This window comes from Calypte anna, chromosome 2 (genome assembly GCF_003957555.1).
Source record: "Calypte anna isolate BGI_N300 chromosome 2, bCalAnn1_v1.p, whole genome shotgun sequence".
In the NCBI taxonomy this organism is placed as follows: Eukaryota; Metazoa; Chordata; class Aves; order Apodiformes; family Trochilidae; genus Calypte; species Calypte anna.
In genome coordinates this window covers 39,207,181-39,229,055 of record NC_044245.1, presented here as the reverse complement: position 1 = coordinate 39,229,055, position 21,875 = coordinate 39,207,181, and the positions used below count along the sequence as shown (strand labels likewise).

General features: G+C 41.0%; 1 protein-coding gene across 1 annotated transcript in view; it reads right to left on the bottom strand.

Annotated features, from left to right (window-relative positions):
* The window catches only part of RARB (retinoic acid receptor beta), a 195,895-nt gene extending 175,328 nt beyond the window's left edge, over positions 1-20,567 (bottom strand). Inside the window, exon 1 of the mRNA XM_008504353.2 lies at positions 20,064-20,567. Coding sequence (XP_008502575.1) covers positions 20,064-20,241 — 178 coding nt within the window. The 5' untranslated portion in view covers positions 20,242-20,567. The remainder of the gene's footprint in view (positions 1-20,063) is intronic.
* Between the last annotated feature and the right edge of the window lie 1,308 nt (positions 20,568-21,875).

The window sequence follows — 21,875 nt, the reverse complement described above, 5'->3', positions numbered from 1 at the left end:
ATTGTGTCATGCTGATGTTTCTATGCATACCCCAAAACTAGCAAACATGCTTTGCCAAAGCAGAAAAAAACGGGATGTTTTGAACTCTGTTCAGAATTATTTTTTACACAAAATGGATCACAAACACAAGATGGAAGATGGGGCTTAGGCTTTAAGAGAGGATCCGTGCACAGTGGACCCCTCCAAAATATGTAGATTTTAACCTGCACTGCCTGTATATGTGGGGTGTTTCTTTCCTTCACTTCTCCTCCAGAGGAAAAAGAGAGTCTTTCTTTCTACCATTAAGAATTTTTAAATCCCATTTTAAAAACAGTGCAATTTTTATTGCTATTTTCCCTTCACTACCACTGCTCTACTCCATGGATCTCCTTCCACCCCAGCAAAGCTGACAGCTCCCCACATCAGCTAGCCATGTTGATGGCCTTCATCTCATCCATATGCACACTCAGAGCACTATAAATCTGCTCAAATATCATCCCTCCCCTGAGGCAGTGTTTGTTGTTTGGTTGGGGTTTTTAATTTTTTTTTTAACCCAGAATACCTACATTGCTAGCTCTAGAAATTTCTACTTCTAATTAACTCACAGGTTCCAAATACCACCAGCTGAAACCACAGCACACAGCCCAAGTGCTGAATACAGGGGAACCCCACTGAAGGACAAGGCTTTTTGTTTGGGTTTTTTGTTTTGTTTTGTTTTTCCTTTTCTTTAAGAGGCAGTAAATTAAAACCTACTGGACCCTTTATCAACACACGAATGGACAGCGAATAATCCATGAATCGAACGAACTGAAACTATCCACACAACTCCCAACTGGTGTTTTTGTTGGCCGTGTCACATCACATTATATTTCTGATGTGTCACGTTTGTGCCTGAGTCACGGTGTAACCTGATGGAAGAACAAAGCACGATGCATTGCAACAAGAAGTACCGGTAAGGTCAAAAACTCACATATGACTGCTGATTGACAGCCCACCACTAATTTGGATTTAGTTAATTCCTTCTAAAAGACCAGAACAAAGTTAAGAGAAGGTTAAAGTGCACATGTAGAGTTTAATAATCTATTAGCACAATAACCTGCCATATATGACTGTGCAATAAGCTGAGGGTATTTGCCAGAAACACTTCACTTTGCAAGCAATATTTAGAGCAATGCTTGATTCATTACATGCTCTGTATATACAAAGAAGGGCAGTATCTCTCTAACAAGAAGGCTCCAAGGCATAAGCTGAGCGGTTCGAAGGTAAAAAAACCTTAAGAAGCAGCCAAATCAGAAAATCAAGGTGATCATGGTTTTAGGTTTTGTTGATGGAAACTACTTGCTGTTGGGGCTGACTTCAGGCAGGCTGGGAAAGAGAACTTTATTTCAAAGCAGCAGCACTGAAATGAAGCAGTAATTTTAACCTTAAAACTTTAAAAACTGTCAGGATCAACTCACTAAAAATAATTTCTGTCTTTGAACTCCTGCTTTCTTGACGGCTAATTTTTATTTGATCGGATTTTATTTAATGCAGAGAACAAAGCTGATCTTCATTTGAATTTAAAAAACAAAGGTAATTATCAGACAACCATAGCACTGCAACCAGGATGAGAGTCACCAGGCTACTGTCTTCTGCCAGATGTACAGGTGAAGCCTTATTTCTTCAGCTCCTTACTCATTAGCACAGTGGAGAGCCAGCTGGGACCTCTAGATGCCTCAGCCAATCTCAAGGAGGAACTTCAAAAGCGCAGGTTTCTGTTCCCTCCAGCACTAAAGGAGACCCTCACGTTGAAGACGGTGTGATTTGTGATGATGATCTTAACCCAGCTCCACTTCTAGAAATAAATTAGTTACTGTTTTTTAGGACCATTCATACTTTGACCAAATAAGGTTTCAGGAAAGTTACAGCTGCAGCTCTTTTGGCATGGGATACTGCTTTTGCTGCCTAAATAAGCCCATACAGCACTTAACCAGTAAAAGAATAATGACGCCAGCAAAGTGGTCTTTATATTATACCAGTGTGTGCACGTTTGGATCAGGACAATAAAAACATCACAAAAGAATGAAGCAAGCTATAGCAGGAAAAAAAAAATTTAAACCCCCCTAAAAATAATAAATAAATAAATAAATAAATCTTCATTTTGCTGCAGTAACAGAGAGCCCAGTAGGTGCTCCTGTGAATACAGTAGCGTTGTCACACTTCTTTATCTTACTGACACAGGTATGCAGGAAGAAGCATTTCATAAAGACCTTCATGGGAGCCTTACAGGAAAAAAAATCCCAGGAGGGCTACAGTTATGCTGGTTAGTCCAGTTATATGGTAGTACAAGAGAACAAGAAGCAAACCAAAAGGAGACCAGATTTTGCTCAACCTACTCAAGAACTGTCCCTTGGTTTTGCTGAGGTTTTTCTGTAACCGGGAAGATGCTTTTCCTTTAAAAGAACTTGTGTGGAGCATTTCAACATTGGTAATAGGCAATGCAAGTTCAAAAGCACACTGAAATTCACATCACCTTTAAGTTTCCTTCTCTTGCCCCTGTAAACTGGATGCCTTGAAAGACTACTCTAGAAAACATCGGCCATGCATATAAAGCCAAGTCTCAGAAATGTCTATTATACAGCTAATATTCCAGCCAATACTACTATGGATGTGTCCTATAGAGTAGCACAGTCCTTCTGTTATATTACACAGACCATTGCCAGCCACATTTCTCCATCTGGCAGTCCCCTGGAACTGATGAAATCCCATGGTGAGCACCTCACAGTATCACCGCTAAGATTCAAATGCACAAGCAAAGCCATGCAATTGCCTTTACACTGAAGTAAATCTTGCCTTCAAGACAACTCCTGTGGGAAGGATTGTTTTGCTATAGGATCTTGCAGACCAAAAGAAAATCAATGGGTTGATACAGGAAGTGGAGGGGTTTAATTTTTGTGAGACAGGACTTTTTAAATGTATTTATCTTAGTGTACGTGACTGATACCCAAAGATTTATCATGACAACACTGGAAAAATCCTTAAAATTGCACATTTTGGCACCAGGTTTTCATACACCCTTTCCCCATTCCCAAGAATTATATTACAGGCACTTGGGCAAGGGGATTTATGGCTTGCTATTCAAGCCTACCAGCCATCAATCTAACAAATCATTTTGGCTCCTTCCAAACAGAAATGTAACCAAAGACAGACCAAACACACCTCTCTGAAAGTACAAAAGCAAAGTCAGAACTTAGAGAAGGTACTTCCACCATTAACATAGTTACAAAATTGGGAAGATGCATAAATCTTTAGCAACATATTTTGCCTTTGCTGATGCTGTTCTGAAACAACACAAGGACTGTGAGATGGTTGTCTTACTGAGTAGCACCATACTTGGAGTAATACATTACTGGTGGGACTCCCCTGATGATGTATTACACTAATGCATCATTAGGATGATGTTTCACACTGATGATATATTGCAGTGCAACATAATGAGAGCAATAGCTCACTGGGTGCATAATCCTGCCAGGAGCTGTGTGCCTGCAGCTCTCTGACTTCATTTGCAGTTCAGGGTGTCCAAGGTTTAGACGGATTAGATCCTCAGATACACACAGCTTAAAGGATGGCAGAGCCAGAGAAATGCCAACTTACAGGTGGGTGCAGTTAATTACAGGATACGAGGTACAGCATGCTAATATTAAGATGTACTTTGGCATCGTGTATTTACACCTGTGCAAAGCATCTTCAAACTAAGAAATTGCTGTAGGCAGGGCTGCCAAAGCTCCTTCTTCTTATGCTTGCCTTCAGCAGCCATTGTAGAAGACTCTTGATGCTTGTAGCCTTGATAAAAATTCTTAGTTTAATTTTTCCATGCCAGATGTCTGTTAGAAGAAGGGGAAAGGTTGGGGAAAGGGAGTGGTTGATAGTTTTTAATCAATAACTTCAGTGAAAACAGTTCTGTTTATCTGTTTCTGTGACCAACACTAAGAAAAAAATATGTAGTTTTGCCAACAATGAAAGGTTCTGGTGACCTTTTTTTCTGACCTTTTTTTTAACAAACAGAGCGATGTGATCTGTATGAAATTTTAAAAAGACCTTTGCACTATGATCACTGTCACTGACAAGAAGGCAACATACTAAGATTTGTGAACTCTTCACTGTGAAACCATATACAATGTTCAAAGGCAGGGCAAACTGATATATAAACAAGGAAGGAACAAGCCAGTTTGAATAATACAAGATCTTCAGTGCCTCACAAAAGCATTAACATTTACAATTGAACTACAATTTCATTATTTAGTTTTCACTCCAATACCTTTGGGGTTCTTGACTGTCTAAAAATACCCAAACACACAAAAACATAACAAGGATCCTGCATGCAATTTCCAACTAGTCTAAAATACTGTTGTTTTCCAGAGTTGAATAAAACCACAACTATCTAACATGATCCGTGTGTTTACCTTCCAGGTTCTCCTGGGTAACAGTCCTCCATGGTAGATGGATTAGACTCCTCTCTGGGGAACATTAGCTTCTCTGATCACACACTCAAAAACCCCTTTGTTTTCAGACCTTTCTCCTGACAACTCTAATAGAGAGACCACAGACTATCTAATTAATAAGAGTACAGGCACCTCAACTAGCTAAATGATGAGTTAATATCTGATTTTTTTTTTTTCCACACATAGCCTTTCAGACTGCCAGAGCTATAGGGCTCTGCCTTCTAGATGCTATCTCCAGCCATGTTGGGAATACAGAAGAATGATCCTATCTCGCCAATTCAGGTCTTCCAGCCCGTTCCCTGGTGCTTCTCCACCATAAAAAGGAAAAAACCCAAAAAGCAATGAAACAAACCAGACATAGTTTTAGAAGACCACTTCTGATCAGCCCTCCAAGCACATCCTCAGATATTAATTTCTAAGAAGAAGATGAGGCCTGTTGAGCAACATGATGACCCAGAGAGCAACTGGAATCCACCCACCAGGGTAACACATTTTCCAACTTGGGCTGTTCCCTCCCCATTGAACAGGGAGAGGACTACAGCAGAGAGAAGGGGTCAGCACAACCCCCACCTTTAGCTTGAGGCATACACTGAAGAAAACAGCAATGCTGTCCCCAAGCCTGGGGATGGTAATGAAAACTCAGCCCTTACACATGGTGCAAGGAAAAAAAAAAAAAAAAGACCAGAATGGCTTCATGAATTTCCTCCACCAGACACCCATGCAAGGGACAACCATGTCCTGGCCATAAATTCTCTGGCACAGGAGCATAATACCAAGGGAAAGGAATGCCTTTCCATCTGTATGTCTCCCCTCAGGCACTCACTTGATAATGAAACCAGTTAAGGTCTTTGGGTTCACAATGTTATTATAGTTGGATAATATTTTGTTTGCAGCCAAGCCTGAAGAACTCCTAAGTAGCACATTACAGGCACCATACACCTGTTAAGTTGTGGCGTTTCTTTTCTAAGTGGACAAATCTGTTTTAGCCATCTCAAGAGATTTTCCACTCGCAGCTAATTACAAAGCAGGGACTGTACTCATTTCCTGATCTTAGAGAGAATCTATAACAAATGTATGCCACAGGTGAGGCCTGTTCCCTCTGTCCCTCAGAAATACCAGCAAACCTTCCAGCAGCTCCAGCTCCCCTCCTTCATCCTCACCCCCCCCCCCCCCCCCCCCCCACCCCCAGCTGCCCCAGACTTTCTGCTCTGACACAAGCACTGCACAGAAAATCACAACCTCTTCTTAGGTAACAAAGAGCACCCCTCACAGAGGCTGAACTGAGCCTAATAGTTTAGAAAATACCATACTGCAAAGGCACCTCCTTGAACATCAGCACAGGCAGTGAGGCCAAGGTCATTCTGCAGAGATCTGTGGTGAATATCAACATGGGCAGAACCCAATTCCAGCTGTTTGGCAGTCAGTGATGATGGCACAGCCACCCAGCAGGGCAGCAGGATTTCATTCACTCCTCCTATAGGCTTACAGAGATGATCCCATGATTCCCAGTGATTTGGGAAATAATTTAGTTCAAAGCTAATGAGATCAGGAAGAAATTTGTGCTTTTTTCGATTCAGAACTCTTTGGAGCCACTTCTGCCCTACAATACGTACTCTAGTACACAATTTTGATCCAAACTACCCTTGTGTCTTGTACAGTAAAAATATATTCTGAAATTAGGTAAGGCAAGACAAGCATTCTGGGGGAAAAGATAAAGGTAAAATCCTAAGAAAAAGTGGTACTTTGTTGTGACAACTTTTTTTCATGCTCCTCCTAGCAAGCTGATATCTGACCCTGGGCACAGATCCTTGGAAATAAGTCTCCCTGACCTTAGAGACATACCTTAGGTCAGTGGTTCCCAACTTTCCGGACCAATAGACAATTGACAGTGATCACCATTCTTCTCAAATCATCACACACAGTTACCATCAACCTTGTGATTAGAAAGGTGATAAAGGTGATGTGACTCAGCAGTGTGGCTCTAACACCTTCTCTGTTACTTTTGAGGGATGACAAGTGCTCCATGGACACAGGCAAAGAGATTCCACCCCCCCTCAGCTGGTGTCATCTCTCAGAAACTTAGAAAGTGAATCTTTTCACTAGCTCCCTCATTTTTACGAGCTGTTTTACATCAAACCCCAGGAGACAGCTGCCCCCTGTGTCATCATCTAGGCATGAACCCCCTCCCAGACTGTTCTCTCCCCTTTCTTTGTCTGCCAAGAACCAGCCTAACCTCCTAAAAACACTTCTTCATCCCTTCCAGCCCAAAGAGAGCTACTCAGTGAAGATGCCACCCTTCTACTTTGAGGACAAATACAAAGCAATTCCTCCATCAATGAAAGAGAGGGAAGAAGTATCTTTTGTCATTAAACATTATGTTTAACAACAGGATAAAAGCACAGAAGCACACAAACATCACAGAAAAAAATTAAATAAAACTAGACAAGTTCTAGGAGCAAGAAAGTAAAACCAAAGCTTAAACAAAGAGCTCTGGGGTCATGGGTAGGTGGAGTAGTGTGGGTGGAAGCTACATGTAAGGAAAGAGACTTTAGATACTGGATTCCTTTCATAGTTGTACATTACTGAATAGCCCTTTGCCCACCTAAAACAATAGGTGACCCCAAAACTACATTTTTTCTTTCCAAGAGAAGAAACTCTTAGACCCCAAGATATGAAACATTTTTCTGCCAAAGAGGAGCAGCCTGATAGATCCAAAAATGTGCTTGGTGCATCCAATGGAAAGCAGAGGCACTAGCTCCAGGGAGATCTTCCAGCAGCAGGACCTGCCTCGGGCAAGCAGCTTTACCAGTTTTGCTCAGGCTTTCTGAAACTTTTCTTTCCCCTAAAAATACCAAGCTTACCAAGCAGGGACATACATTTCTTACCAGTGTATTGCTTTCTTACTGAGACTACAATTGTGGAATCTTCCAGGCGGCCAAATAAGTTTCATGGGTCCAGAGCTGAATAAAAAATGGATTATCAAGTGGAACATCTAGGAAGGAAAAATGCACTTCTCGCTGTTTTTTGGTGCTAATGTGCTTCCTATGTATACTTCATTAAGTTTGCAAATTCAGTGTTGTCCAGTGTATTATATATACAGCACACACATAGAGCACAACAGTGACAAAGGTTTGGCAGACACTTCATTGAAACTGCCCACTTTAGTGACTTTCTATATACCTTCAATAGCAATGGACTGCCTCATTTAGGGTTTGCCTTGGTTATGGAATGCTCCTGCTTTGTCTTGGACAGCAAGGTAAAAATTCTTTGGTTATTAAAAAAAAAGAAAACCAGTGATTATTTTCAGCATAATATTTCAGTCCATTTGGAGCTGAATAAAACAAAGCATTTTTTGTGACTTGTACTACATGTTTTGTTTCACCTTTTCAAGTAATTTATTGAAGTGAGTCACATTTTTTACTATAAGTAAATACAATTACCTGTTCTTAAAAATCATAGGTATTGCAATACGCTTTCATCAAGTTTGTGTGAGTAACTACATATTAAAATGGCAAACATCCCTCCCAATAATATCCTGGCAGAGTTTGCTTCTTCTGCAAGTAATAAATTGGAGGCAAGCAAACTGTGCTTCAAGATGCTTGGCTGCAGCATCATGAGACAGCTGATGCGTTCCAAATGTCTGTCAGGTCACTCTGCAAAACCAACCACTGCTAATCAATAGTGAAACCTTCCTTGCTGTGGTCTAACTCTCTTGCTGGTTTTGTTAAGGGGAAGAAAATGGTCAATTAGCTGGACTCTGCCAGACCATGCAGCGAGGGGAAACATACTGTCAACCTGACCAGTTCAGTTAAGACCTTAAGCTAAGATGCAGTTCAATTGCAGTTCAATTATGATACTTAACTGATCACCAACAGTGCAGGCAGGTTCTGTGAAGCAAGCTGCAGTATCTTACTGTTGGTCTTCACAAGAAGTACATCAGTCTTCTTAGGCTGTCTTGTTTCAAAGCATCCAGATGGTTTTTTCAGAAGCCCCAAACTCAGTTTTGCATTTCTAGGAAGAGAGCCTTTCTTCACCTCCATCGCTTGGCCCAGAAGTCATGTCCTTTTCTCTTACTCTTCATACATCTTCCTTTTCTTGATTTTGAGATATTTGAAACAGAGATCATATCTCCCTTTTTGTTTGGGAACTCTATAGTAGTTTGTGCTTTGCAGCAGTATAATAAATAAAGAGTGATAAAAATGTTAGGAAAGTCCTTAGAAAAGTCCATGTTATTTTTGCAATTACTCATGCTGCTGCTATTTAAGAAACAATGCCAGGAAGATCTAGGACCTGAAGGAGACTTATAACAATTTTTTGTAAGAGTACACCACTGAAACTATGATGTTACCGACGGCAAAGTGTTTTGCAAGGTGTATGGCTTCTCCTGCTGCTTTTTTGAGTGTTTCTAACAGATGTTCAATTTCAAGTGGTCTGCAGATACCACTAGGCTGATGGTTCTGCAGGAATCGGAGCAGCAGATGTGCCCTGCATTCTGCTTTGTTATTCCCTTTATGAATTGATATGTCACCCCGTGGGTTTATAGCTAGTTAATTCTGTAATGACATCACCATTTCTATACTTTTAATGATTCTTACAGGATTTAATTTCTCAAATAACAGACCTCCTGATCCTCAAATCGTTATGCAAAAGCCATATATAATAAATAGATTTGTTTACATGATAAAGTTCTACTTCCCACCAAATGCCTTCACTGATAGTTTTTCGCTAATACTGGTATGCAGGTGAATTCTTCCAGACACTGTAGATTTACAACATGGCTTCATTTCAGGGCTCAAGACTTAACATTTGTGCATCTCTCTACAGGATCGTTACCCTTAAAAAAGCATCGCTCAATGGCTGGAAAGAATGAGGATAAAAAGGGAATAAGGAAAGAAATAACAGGGATTTCCATTGGCTCTGCTATAGCCCCTAGGCATCGCCTCTGTCAGATGCTGTGCTCCACAGCAGTGTAACTTTACTACATGCAAGGTACCCAAATAAAATCACAATACACAGGAAATTGTGCTGCATTTTCCACTGACGGTGACCTGACTGTGACAGGGCAGCACTTCAGTTTTTGGCACGGATGCTTTCAAAGCTTAAAAGAGAGCCAAGTTTTTCTTCACCCTCAAATACAGTCGCAGAGGTTGTCAGAGCCCAGAGGTTCTGCAAGCCCTTGCAGAGAACCTTTGGTAACAGCTGCAAGCTGCACAGAGAAGGCAGCAGGACACCACCTTTCTTCCATGGAGTATATAGTACTGTTAAAGAATATCTTCCTTTTTGTTTTTAAATACGGGGAGGAAGAAGTGATGCCATTCAAACTATTTTTAAAAGACTTCTGGCATTTTCTTCATAAAAACTGATTTTTCGGTATTTAAAACTTGACTGAAAAAAAACCCTAGCAGGTTTTAGAAGGTTCTAGTTAGGTATGTTACACTATGAAGTTTTGATTCATACCTGAAAACTTAACTTTTAGAAGTGGAAACTGCATAAGCATACATTTTCCTACCCTTATTTCAGAAATCAAATTCCCACATTTCTGCAAATATCAAAGTACATCTCCAGGAAAAGCCAGCCTTTGCAAGGCATCTAAGTCTTAAATTTACAGAATGAAAGCTGCCTGTTCTTACACATCCTTACTGATCTAGCTGAAGATCAAGGTTTTAATTTCTGAGAAGAAACTAGATTAATTTTTGCATGCATATAGAAGAGGATGATCTCAAGTTGTGACTGCAGGCAGAACCTCCACAGCCCTTGCCTGTACTGGGGCTCTGAATCCATCTCTAGAAAGGTAAAAACATGAGAAAAGTATTTTGGTGAATTTTCCACATTTTTTTTTAATCAAAAAAAAAATATTCTATTTCTTGCAGTTCAGATTTCTTTCAAAAAGTGAACACAAGCCTTGATGCAAGTCTCAGATTGAAACATAAAACTCAGGAAAGCTAATGCTGAGGTTAAATCAAATTTGACTGGCCTTCAGCACTGAAAAATAGCAAAGACCAATCTCCACCTGCAGGTCCACACCTATTGCTTGCATACACTAGCTGACTTCCACCCAAGTTTAAGCCATAAGCAAACATGTTGTGTAACAGCAGGCAGCACAAAGCACTCATGAACATCTCAGACTCCTCTGAAAGCAGAAGCATATTTCCTGGTCACACAGCATACCACAAGCCCTCCAGACCCACCTCTCATACTCTTGGTTCTCAAGAAATTCTGAACTAAACTCTTCCACTGCCTGATCTGAGCATTTCTCCCCCAGAAGCTCTCAGACGAGACTTTCAAGCCCTCTCCCAAATGCCTTGAACTACAGGACACAAATCATGCTAAAATGTTTAACTCTTCTGACATAACTAAACTACTTATACTGGTGAAGCACATTTGTGCAGGTGGTTGGACTTCCTTGGGGGCTTTCCAAAGAAACAATCACTACCACAAATCTGCAGATACAAACCCACAGATTGCCTTGGTCCAGCCTACTCCAGCATGGACACGCAGAGACCTTGTTCATCTCCAGCACTTCCCCTTCTTTTGAACCTGAATTCCACACCAAAACATGCACACTGCTGCCCATATGCTTCTCCCACAGAGACTATGAAAGGATGAACACACACACGGCAGATGCTCAGTGCACAATTTCAGGGTGCTCAGATATATCATCTGGGAGCTCAGAAGCCTAACCCAGTCCACAGATTCATAGAAGGGTTTGGGTTGGAGGGTACCTTAAAGATCATCTAGTTCCAACCCCTCCTTCATGGGCAGGGACACCTCCCACTAGACCAGGTTGCTCAAAGCCCCATCCAACCTGGTCTTCATCACTTCTAGGGAAAGGGCATCCACAATTTCCCATCAGGTACAGATGAGATCCATTATATTTAGGATACGACTGCTTTCTAAAAATGCCTTTTCTAGACAAAACAGTTGAGTATCTTAGGGATGCAGGTTCTGGTTTTCTGGGTATTTCTGATATTTACTCTGACACTTCCTCTGACTGCGTGTTGTGTTTTGAAAGGAAAGGAGGTTTCTGTTGCTTAAGACCAGTCCTTCCTGTTTGCTAGTTTGCCCCAAACCTAAGTTTGTATGTGAATAAAACTGTTGCTTTAAGTCTGATTTCAAACATGTGGTAAAGGAGAATCTAACAATTTTATGAGATATAGTTACTTTTGTAGAGGGTGAGTTTGCCCTGGGGAATTCTCTCTGACTAGATTTATCACAAGTTTTTTGAACCAGATAATTTTGTTTGATAGCACATCTGGCAGCATCATAAAATCTTGACGTCCCAAGCTATTACACAGGAATTACTTTTGTAAATCATTTATGAATATTACTGATGTAGGCCTATCCTGGGCGGTAAGAAAGGAAACAGAGTGCTGAAGGACAAAGGAAGGGAAAAAGGATTCCCTGCTCTTTCAGGGCTCATCAGATAGGGTGGGTATTTTAAATCATTTTAAAACATTTAAATAATTTTAAATTGAAAACATGCTGTCATTGATATAGCTTAAAAGTCTATGTAACACAACTTATTCCCCATATTCCCTAAATAGGCAAAATGAGAAGAAATTCTAGATGAGGATAACCTCATCTAGATCATAAATCAATCCCTCTTGATGAAAATTTGCCCTATTCAAATCATATATAAGACTTCCTAATTAAATGCTGCATATTGCTAAAAGCATAGAAGAGTAAAGGAGAAAAGTTTTACCAAAACCAGCACTGAGGCAAAACAGAAAAGCACATTTTAGCTCAGAAAAAAACAGGTACTTACAAAAAACCCCATGGTAACATGCCTTTTAAACACAGCAACATGACTGAATGGAAACTCTTCACGTAATTAAAATAACATGATTAGGTTTTCTTGAAGCTGTAGATGCTAAACATATGCCTTCAGATGGAAGCCTGACAAAACAAAAGCTTATGTTCACTTTTAATACCTTGAACTATCACCCAGTTTACAGTTTCAGGAGATTGTACCTATCGATTTGGATCAAAAATACATCAGACCTTGAGAAAATTTAGGGTACTGCTATCCTGCCAAACCCAAAGTTGGCAATTGTATTCCTCCTTTTGAAAAATATACTGTGTTTCATTTGACCTCAATCAATGAATTAACACCAAACACACCATTGCAGAGCAGCGGGGTGACAAAGGGGTCCCCCAGTAGGACCCAGCTGAAGAGTGGAACCAGCCTTGCTCTCTTCATTCCTGACATCTCACACACAGGGAGCTACTGGGTGTCATTTTTGTTGGGCCAGAACAAAGGAAAAGGTTGTTCACAATATTCTGCAGCAAGATATTTCCAGCATTGGGTAAGAATGGGGAATTTCCTTGCTTTGGGGCCCATAAGGAGGGAAGGAGCAAATCTCTGACAGCTCCTACTGGACTTTCAGAATCCTACAGCAGGTCTATGAAGGATGCACGGAGCCATCACAGAGCCCATGCCAGAATGACGCCACACGCTTCCCCTTGCCAGAGTAGATGAGATTTCTAAATTCGGCTTCCTCCCAGGAAGCAAATTCCTGTCTATACACACCCAAAACTGATCTCTTCCAGATGAGCACACTTGCCCGCTAAAATCCGAAGTGGACCCCATCCTGCCGAGGATTCACCTCAGCAGGGCAGAGCTGCAGTAAGAGCCAGCAGCTGCCCTGAGTTGAGATGCCCTCCCACTTCTTTAGTACTAAAAAAGAAGCTCCAATAGAGCTGAAAAAGGAAGTCTAAATTTTGGATAGTTTCAGATGCTTTCAAGCTGCACAGAGAGCCTGACCAGAAAAAACCCAAACCATAAACAAACGGGAGAACCGAAAAGAAACAGTAGTTTCCAAGGTCATGATAAATATCTGCAGGGTATCATTTGGACATTGCTCCTCAGACTTGCCAGCATGAGGCAACACCGGGTGTAGCGAAGAAATCTGATATTCATATTCTGTTTATCCTTCTCTTTCTGACTGCAAACATATGTTCTGCCTTTTCAATAAAGATGTGTAACACATGCAGCACTGAATAGGTACAGAAGTCTTAAAAGTCATCTGTTAATTGCAGATATATGTAAATGACTATGTAGCAAGGCTTACTAAGGAGACACAACTGGAAACAAAAGGGAGACAGCCACAGTACAATTAGAAGCCATGAAAAAGTTCAACAACATAATCAAGAAAGGTTGCTTCATGTATTTTTTCCTAATTCAATACAACTACTATACTATTATTTTAGAAAGTTCCAGAGTGCCAAAGAGTACTGAGGTGATTTGGGTTTTTTTTTTTTCCATTTCACTACAGACAACACTTGCCTCAGTAACTATGCTGAGGGAAGAAAATCCATCATGTATTAACCATACTCTAACCTCCAACAGAAATATTCCCCATTTTGTGAAGTAAAGTGAGATGTGGGAGTCCTTGACCTTCTAAGTAATTAAGGGAAACAGAGACATTCTTGTTTTTATTAGAGAGACACTAAACTATTTGAAAATAATTTGAATAGCTGGAGAATTAGTGTATTTGCCTGTTCATGAGTAGTGCAGATAGTTTAGAGTTCTCTTGGGGGCAACACATCGTAATGAATATCTGCTATTCATATTTAATGCAATCTGCCAAAGAGTGCTTTTGGGACGACTTTCTGTGTCAATGTAATGATTAACAACAGAACTGGAAAAGTAAATGAATTCCTGCAATGGGTGGGGCTGACAAAAATATCTTGCAGTACTACACCAGTAACACTGCATTTGACTGTACTTTTTTTTTTAATGATACCAGTGGAAAATCCATTTCCCAGGGAAAATAAAAAACAAGCAATCTTAAACTTGGAGGTAAAGCAGTAAATAACTAGCATTAATGGAAATAAAAACAATTCCAGCAGAAAACACCACTTAAAATAACAATCTACCTAGTCTGAGGATGTCTGAAAAGCCCAAGACACGATAATCCTGGCTACTACATATAGTGATTAGTATTTACATTGCACTATCCAGAAGTAAAACCTTAATTAGTTCCTTGTCTACCTCTTCCAGTTCCTGAGATGATCTTATTTCCCATACACTTACTCACACCTAAAATATTTACAGAAAACAGAATATAAAGTCATTTTTCCTTTGCAATGCACTTTTAAAACACCCCAGACAGAAAAGTATGGAAAAGCTTGGCTACAATACAATGAATGACCTTAGTACAGATTTTTCTCCTTGACATCCAACACCCCTCTAAACAATATAATTATCTGGATGAAGCAATCTTACTAGGTTTATATAAATTCCAGGACACTTTTCAATCATGCTCACCACTCTCTCCTCTCCCCTTAAACCAAGCTACTGCTACCCCTTCACTCTTGCAACAAATAAAGGCAGAATATCAAGGATCCAAAGGCTCATGTTAGTAGTCCAAGAACCAAAACATGGAAGTAGGACTAAGTAGGACTATATGCAGAATATGGATTTTCCCCATCAAATGCCATGGGGCTATCCTACTCTTCAAGTAGGATACCTGAAGCAGGATGCTCAATTCCAGCAGAAAGGGAAAAATTGCCAAACAATTTTTATTATTTGGTGGCTCCCAGAGAGGCTACTGTTCTGATTCTTTTTTAATACTGGATTACTTTCATCACAGTATTAGCTCAAATTAAGCTTTTTTCTCCCAATGCCATGGTCTCCAGGTCACACAAATTGCCTTCAATATGTAGTGGTCTTCAGCTCTGTTAAACTCACCCCGTAAAACTCATTCTGGTGAAGTAAACACCACAAAAAACAGTCTTACAAAGATGCTCCATCAATTAGCTCCATCACCTTCCTTCATGGTGAGATTTGCCTGTGAGAGTGCAACATTGCTATGTGCCTCACAGTTCTATGAACCATACAATAAAGACAGTACTTTCCTCTTAAGTTTTCAACTCAGTGGATATATTACAGTGGTCTGTGTAGCTTTTACATACCTTCCTGCTCAAATTTCAGGTAGTTCTTCACTTAGGGCTTGTTCTGTTTTGTTTTTGTAGTTTCCTTTTTGGTGTTTTTTTTTAAGACTAGTTTTTATACTTAGTCATCTTCTAGAATTTGGAAGTTGAAGTTGCATCTACAACAGATGCTTTATAAAGAAGGTAAACTCTTCTTGAGCTGGTATCCTCTCTGTGACAGTTGCCTGACTGATCTCTGGCAACAACATTAACCAGTGGTAGGTCGTATGATGGCAAAAGAGTGGCTGGAGAGCTACTCTTTGGGCACAGAGTGTCTGGAGAGCAGCCAGGCAGAAAGGGACCTGGGAGTCTGGATTGACAGGAAGCTGAACATGAGCCAGCAGTGTGTCCAGGTGGCCAAGAAGGCCAATGGCATCCTGGCCTGGATCAGGAACAGTGTGGCCAGCAGGTCCAGGGAAGGTATTCTGCCCCTGTACTCAGCTCTGGTGAGGCCACACCTCAAGTCCTGTGTCCAGTTCTGGGCCCCTCAGTTTAGGAAGGAGACTGAGGTCCTGGAGCAGGTACAGAGAAGAGCAAGGAGGCTGTGAAGGGATCCTGTAGTGAAATGAGGCAACCAGGTGCCACTAATTGCCAGGGAGTGGCATTAGCTTGTGTTAAGCCCACCTGTGCCTGATTAACTGCGCATGAGCAGGATCAGGGGGCCAATAAAAGGTGAGTCTTGAAGCACAGGCTCGGCTCATCACCATTAGGGTGAGGCTTGAGAGGCACAGCCAGTTAGCACGCAGTTATACAGACAAACCCGAGCAATGCTGAGGCCGGGGGTTCGAGACTCAGAGCCTCACCCTAACGGTGATGAGCTCTAGTGGCACAACCAAGTTAGTGCGGTGCTGAGACAAAGCAGCTGACCTTTCTGCAGGTGTGCTCAGGAGTGAGCTGAGCCTGTGCTTCAAGACTCACCTTTTATTGGCCCCCTAATCCTGCTCATGCGCAGTTAGGGCCCGCCTTAATCAGGCACAGGTGGGCTTAACACAAGCTCATGCCACTCCCTGGCAATTAGTGGCACCTGGTTGCCTCATTTCACTACAGGATCCAGCACAAGTCCTGTGAAAAAGGGCTGAGGGAGCTGGGGGTGTTCAGTCTAGAGAAGGCTCAGGGGAGACCTCATCAATCATTGTAACTCCCTGAAAGGGTGTTGGAGCTGGGGGGGGGGGGGGGAGTGTCAGTCTCTTTTCCCAGGCAGCCATCAGTGAGACAAGAGGGCATGGAATTAAGCTCTACCAAAGGACGTTTAGGTTGGATATTAGGAAAAAAATATTTACAGAGAGGGTGATCAGACATTGGAATGGGCTGCCCAGGGAGGTGGTAGATTCTCCAACCCTGGAGGTTTTTAAAAAGAGACTGATGTGGCACTCAGTGCCATGGTCTGGTAACCACAGTGGTAGTGGATTATGGGTTGGACTTGATGATCTCAGAGGTCCTATGCAACCCAGATGATTCTGTGAAAATAGGCTCCTTCTTATGAAGGGCAGTGCCATCCACATACCAGAGCTGCCTGTGTGTGCCTGCATGACTGCTACTCACCTCCCTCTAAGCTTATTTTACTTTAAGAAGATGTCATGCAACTACTTGCCCATATTTACTTATTCCTCCCCCAAATATTTCCCTTAAATTTTATGATTTTCCTCCTGCAAACATGTCAGGCTCTGCAGGACTTTTGTCAAGCATCCATTTCCCACAGCTGCTCCTAATCCAGCAGAGAGCCAAACCCTGGTGGCCTGAAACAGCACAACCCAAAACCCATGGGAATGACTCCAGTATGTCCACTTCTAAATAAGCAATAATCTGAAACAATTTATGCTAATTTTTTTCATCCAAATATAGAACCCATTCCTCATTTTTACAGCAACTGGGGAAGCCTGTACACCACCTGATCTCAGGAGAGAATACGTCTGCTCCATGCTGCATGGAGTAATAATACAGTGGCAGGTAAATCAATCGGACTTATAAAACTAATGACATTCTTGACTGTGGTCTCGTTCAGTGCTAATGCATAGTTCATGTATGCATAAAAGTGGTATTTTTTAATCTTCTGACCTCTTCAGCACTGTGACCAGCTCTGTAATTATTAAGTATTTTGCACTATGTATCTCAGTATAAAAACAGAAGCCAGGTCACAGGTCATGGAGGCAACACTATTATTAACATCAATGAAACTAAATCACTCCATCCTGCACTCTTATTCTGAGCCCCTTGAGCTCACAAAATTAGTGTGTCTGAAATACTGTTCTCTGTTTAACAGATACCTACCCAATAGTAGATAAGATAACTTAATGCAACTTGGTGTGAAGGTATCTGCCATCATGAGAAGTCTAAAACCAAGACAGAACAAAATAGGACAGGACAATAACATGATGGTTTAGACAACTGTAACTTCAAACAAAAGCTGTAGAACTGCATTCTTTTAAAAACATGAAAGAGATCTTTATAGCATTCCTGTTATGTAAAATCATTTCTGATGGATTTTATATGAGTAGAAGAACCTGGAAGATACACAGTACAGTAGCTTCAAACATACCAAGAGCAGTGGTTTGGACAAACTTTCGCTTCTTCAGATCATTGAAAAGAGATCTATATTCTTACAGCAACCAGAATAAGTACTAATTTTTTAGGAGCAATCATTCACACTAACCTCAGCCCATGGGTGGCTTCATTGTAAAAAAACAAGAAAACCAAAATCCAACAAATAAATTCACAATGAAAAAAAAATCCTGAAATTTAACCCCAGGTTTGCCTGCTTGCATGAGCTTGTCTCCATAACTCCAGCAATATTGACCTCAAGCTCCAGAATCAGAAGTTTCCGGGTCTTGAAGCAAGGCAGACTGTCACCAGCAAGAGCAAGAAAACAGACTAGTACAAACCAGAAGAGTCATCCTGCAGGGGACTGTGTCTGAAAAGAAATTCTCTTTCAAGTCACCCTATCTTGGCAATCTTAGCTGGTATTTTCAAATACTACTGCCTCCAGCTATACACAGCATCTGCCAGGCTTACATGGTCAGTCAGGTCAAGCCAGTGCAGCAAAGCACCTCAACAAAAATATTGCCCTGAAAATGCTAGGGGCCAGGGCATAAAGACACAAACCCAAAGATTCAGTAGCCATTGCTTATTTGCATATCCACAGAAATTCATGCTTAGCACGACTGTTTTCAAAGGCCGAACACTGACTGGTTTCTTAATCATTAATAAAATATGTGTAACACACTCTTAATTCCAAAGGAACAATTCATGGGAAAGAAAAACTGCCTATCTGATCATACACATTTGGAATTTACTGGTGTGCCTCAGAAAAATTTGCCATTTACCCTCTTAACACTCTATCTTCAACAGATGAACATTCCCACAATATTGGATGATAAAATTCAGTAGAGTATTCTGATAATTAACGAGGGTAATTTCTGACAGGATTGGAAAGTCAAGGAGTTACTTGTAGACCTTTCAGCTGAAAGTGTTCTTTTTTTCACCTCCAATAAAGATAAACACCCTGCAATAAAACATGACAAATAAGAGCCTGACCCAATTATACCTCTTTCCCATGTGTGACTGGATGAAAACTGTTCATATAACTGAGAAAAACAAAAAAATTGCTTTACTTCAAGACTGCCCTGATATATAAGACATTAAGACAGAATTAGTATTAGGTAGCACAAACCCCACAACTGTACTCTTCAGAAGTTTTGTCGTCACAATGGTTTGCTGTTCATGTTTGAAGCTCTCACTTTGCATGCTTTCTTTTCAAAGAGCTATGAGGGACACTGCTATAACAAGCCTTCTTTTCCCCTATTAAGAAGTGCAGTTGTTCTGCAAAGGTGCTGCTCAATCAAGACCTTTTCCTACTGAACAATCACAGTTATGTATTTAGACTAATACCTTCCCAGCAAACTGACCTGCAAAACATTCTGTTTTGCCTCGTGTGGGTGAGAAATGAATCAATCACCCACTGCAAAGGCCTCCAGAGATGCATCTTGGCTGTGTGATGCTATTTAAAGAGTTAAGACCTAGGACAGCTTTGTTTGGAGCCCCTTAAACATAAATAAAACTAAGACCAAGCAGAAAACACATGCTCATTTTAAAGTGATGGAAACAAACTTTCCCAGCGAATACACTCAGCAGTGCTGAAAATACAAGTGTGCAGCATGTGGAACCCAACCATAGACTCAAGGGCTAATTCTGCAGCCAGAGGCAGCTCACACCTACTAGGTGTCCACTGGCCTGCTCTCCACAAGCTGCCCAGGAATAAGCAGGTAACAGCTAAAGAAGACAAAAGCAGTATTAATGACAGCACAACATAAAATAATTCTGCACTGAGGAATCACAACTGTTCACGGATACACTGATTTTGTAAAGTCTCTTTGCACGCCACACTGGATTCTGCACCTAACGTGATAATTTAGAATATGCCAAAATCTATAGCAGGTTTAATCACCCCTGGTTTCCACAGCTTTGATATGTCATCTAGTTTTTTCTTTTTTTTTTTATAAAAACACGGCTCAGTGAAAATGATATTTCAAAGCAAACGCATGCTCTTTGCCCAAGGAAAATACCTCCCAGATGAACAACTGCAATTACTCTTAAAATAATTTCAGAACAAAACCAATCAGTCTTTGTTAGAGGAAAACTGGTCAATAAAAGTTATTAATACCAAGCACTTACTTGCAGGCGACGGGGTGCTGCATCCACTGGTTGGTGGGTGACTCTGGAGTCCATGGAGGGATGGTAGTGAGAGCCCACCAATGACTGGAGGAAAAAGCAATGGATATGGAGCTGCTGGATAGTGAGTCATATGTCCATTCACAGCTGGTACTGGACACGTACGGCTGCTGGTTGTCATGTTAACACTTCACAGTGCGTAAATATTATGTTGCATCACTCCAGGCCAGCAAATAAGACACCTGAATTTGTGAATGAGGAGGGAGCTCAAGACTGCAGGTACAGCTTGAGTTTGGATTGTGTGATGATGAGAAGGTAATTCACTAGATCAGGTCCATCCTATATTTCATCCCTGCTTCCTACTGTTCTCTTTTCTGGGACATTCTTGCTCTGCAGACCATGGACAAGAAGTCTTCTCACTCTGGATATCTGAGTGTAGGTCAGTTGCTTACACAAATGTTCTTTCTGGGAGGAAAGTCGCTCTCTACAGATTCATGCTGACACAGTCTGTGGGAAGAAGAAAATTATATATCAATTATAATGTTAATCTTTCAATATACAAGTATAGAAAACTACCCCTTTGCTCCTTTGGTAAGTGATTACTGATTTATCAGTGTCCTAGAAATCAGCTTGATGGTTACTTGGGATAAGATTCAGGCTATGATTTCAAAGACTTACTTGGTGATGCACCAAATCGTACGAGGAGTTACCCATCTCCTCCATCACACGCAGGACAGAAGGAGCCACAGAACAATTTCAACCACCCCAAAACAAGGCAGTCCATGGCTGCATAAATGATGTTTTCTGAGACAAGATGCTACACCCTTGCATCTGCTACAGTCAGCAATCAGTAACAACATCCACTGCCTACATAGCATTATTTGTAAAACTTTGAAATTACAGGCTGGAACCAAAGGCAAGAAGGGTTTTGTATGGGAAAATAGAGGCAGTAGTAAAATGACTTATCAAGGTCATGAGGCAAAATTGATGCCAGAGGAGAGAATCTGTGTTAACGCAACACTGACTATCACTACTGCTACTCAGCCTACTAGTTGTTGGTAAGAATTCAAATGAGCAAGGCAAAAAAAAAAAAAAAAAAAAAAAAGGAAGAACCCCCCACACACACACCTCAATTGCATATGTTTGCCTCTCAGAGAGCAGCAGAGTGTTTCTGCTCTGTGTGGAATACCAGCAAAGGTTACCAGCTGTGCATGTTTTCAGACAGCAATTTCTGCTGAGTGCAGCCTGCTTGGGGAGAACAGAAATGTAGCTTGTAAGTATTCGATAACAGTGTAAATTATGCACAAAATACCCTTACTGCTAATGGAGACAGACATATGCAGAGATGAGACTCTAACAGGGGGTATAGTGAGCTAATGCACAGCTGTTGGACACACCAAGCTCAGAGACCATGTGCCTGGAGACTGCTGAAATGAGGCAGATCTTTTGAGGAAGGCTCAACAGCCAAAATGTGTTGAATCATTAACACCACAAAATGAGATGAACCATCACAGGTGACTGTTTCACCAGCTAAAGCACTAGAAAACATCAGTTCTCTGTGTTTTCCTCTAATACTTGGCCTTCCCTGCCTCTTAAGCTTCATAAAATGTTTACTAATGCAATTCAGCAAAAGCCAGCAAAAATACCACACTTCAAAATGTTTGCAAAAAAACAAAAGAGGGGAGGGAAGTTGATGAAAACCAGCCCCCAAAATCTATGCATTATATAAACTTCAGAACAAGGCCACCTATTTCTAAATGATGTAGGACTTTGGAAGCAAAATTCAACTTATAAAACTAATATTTTCAGTTATAA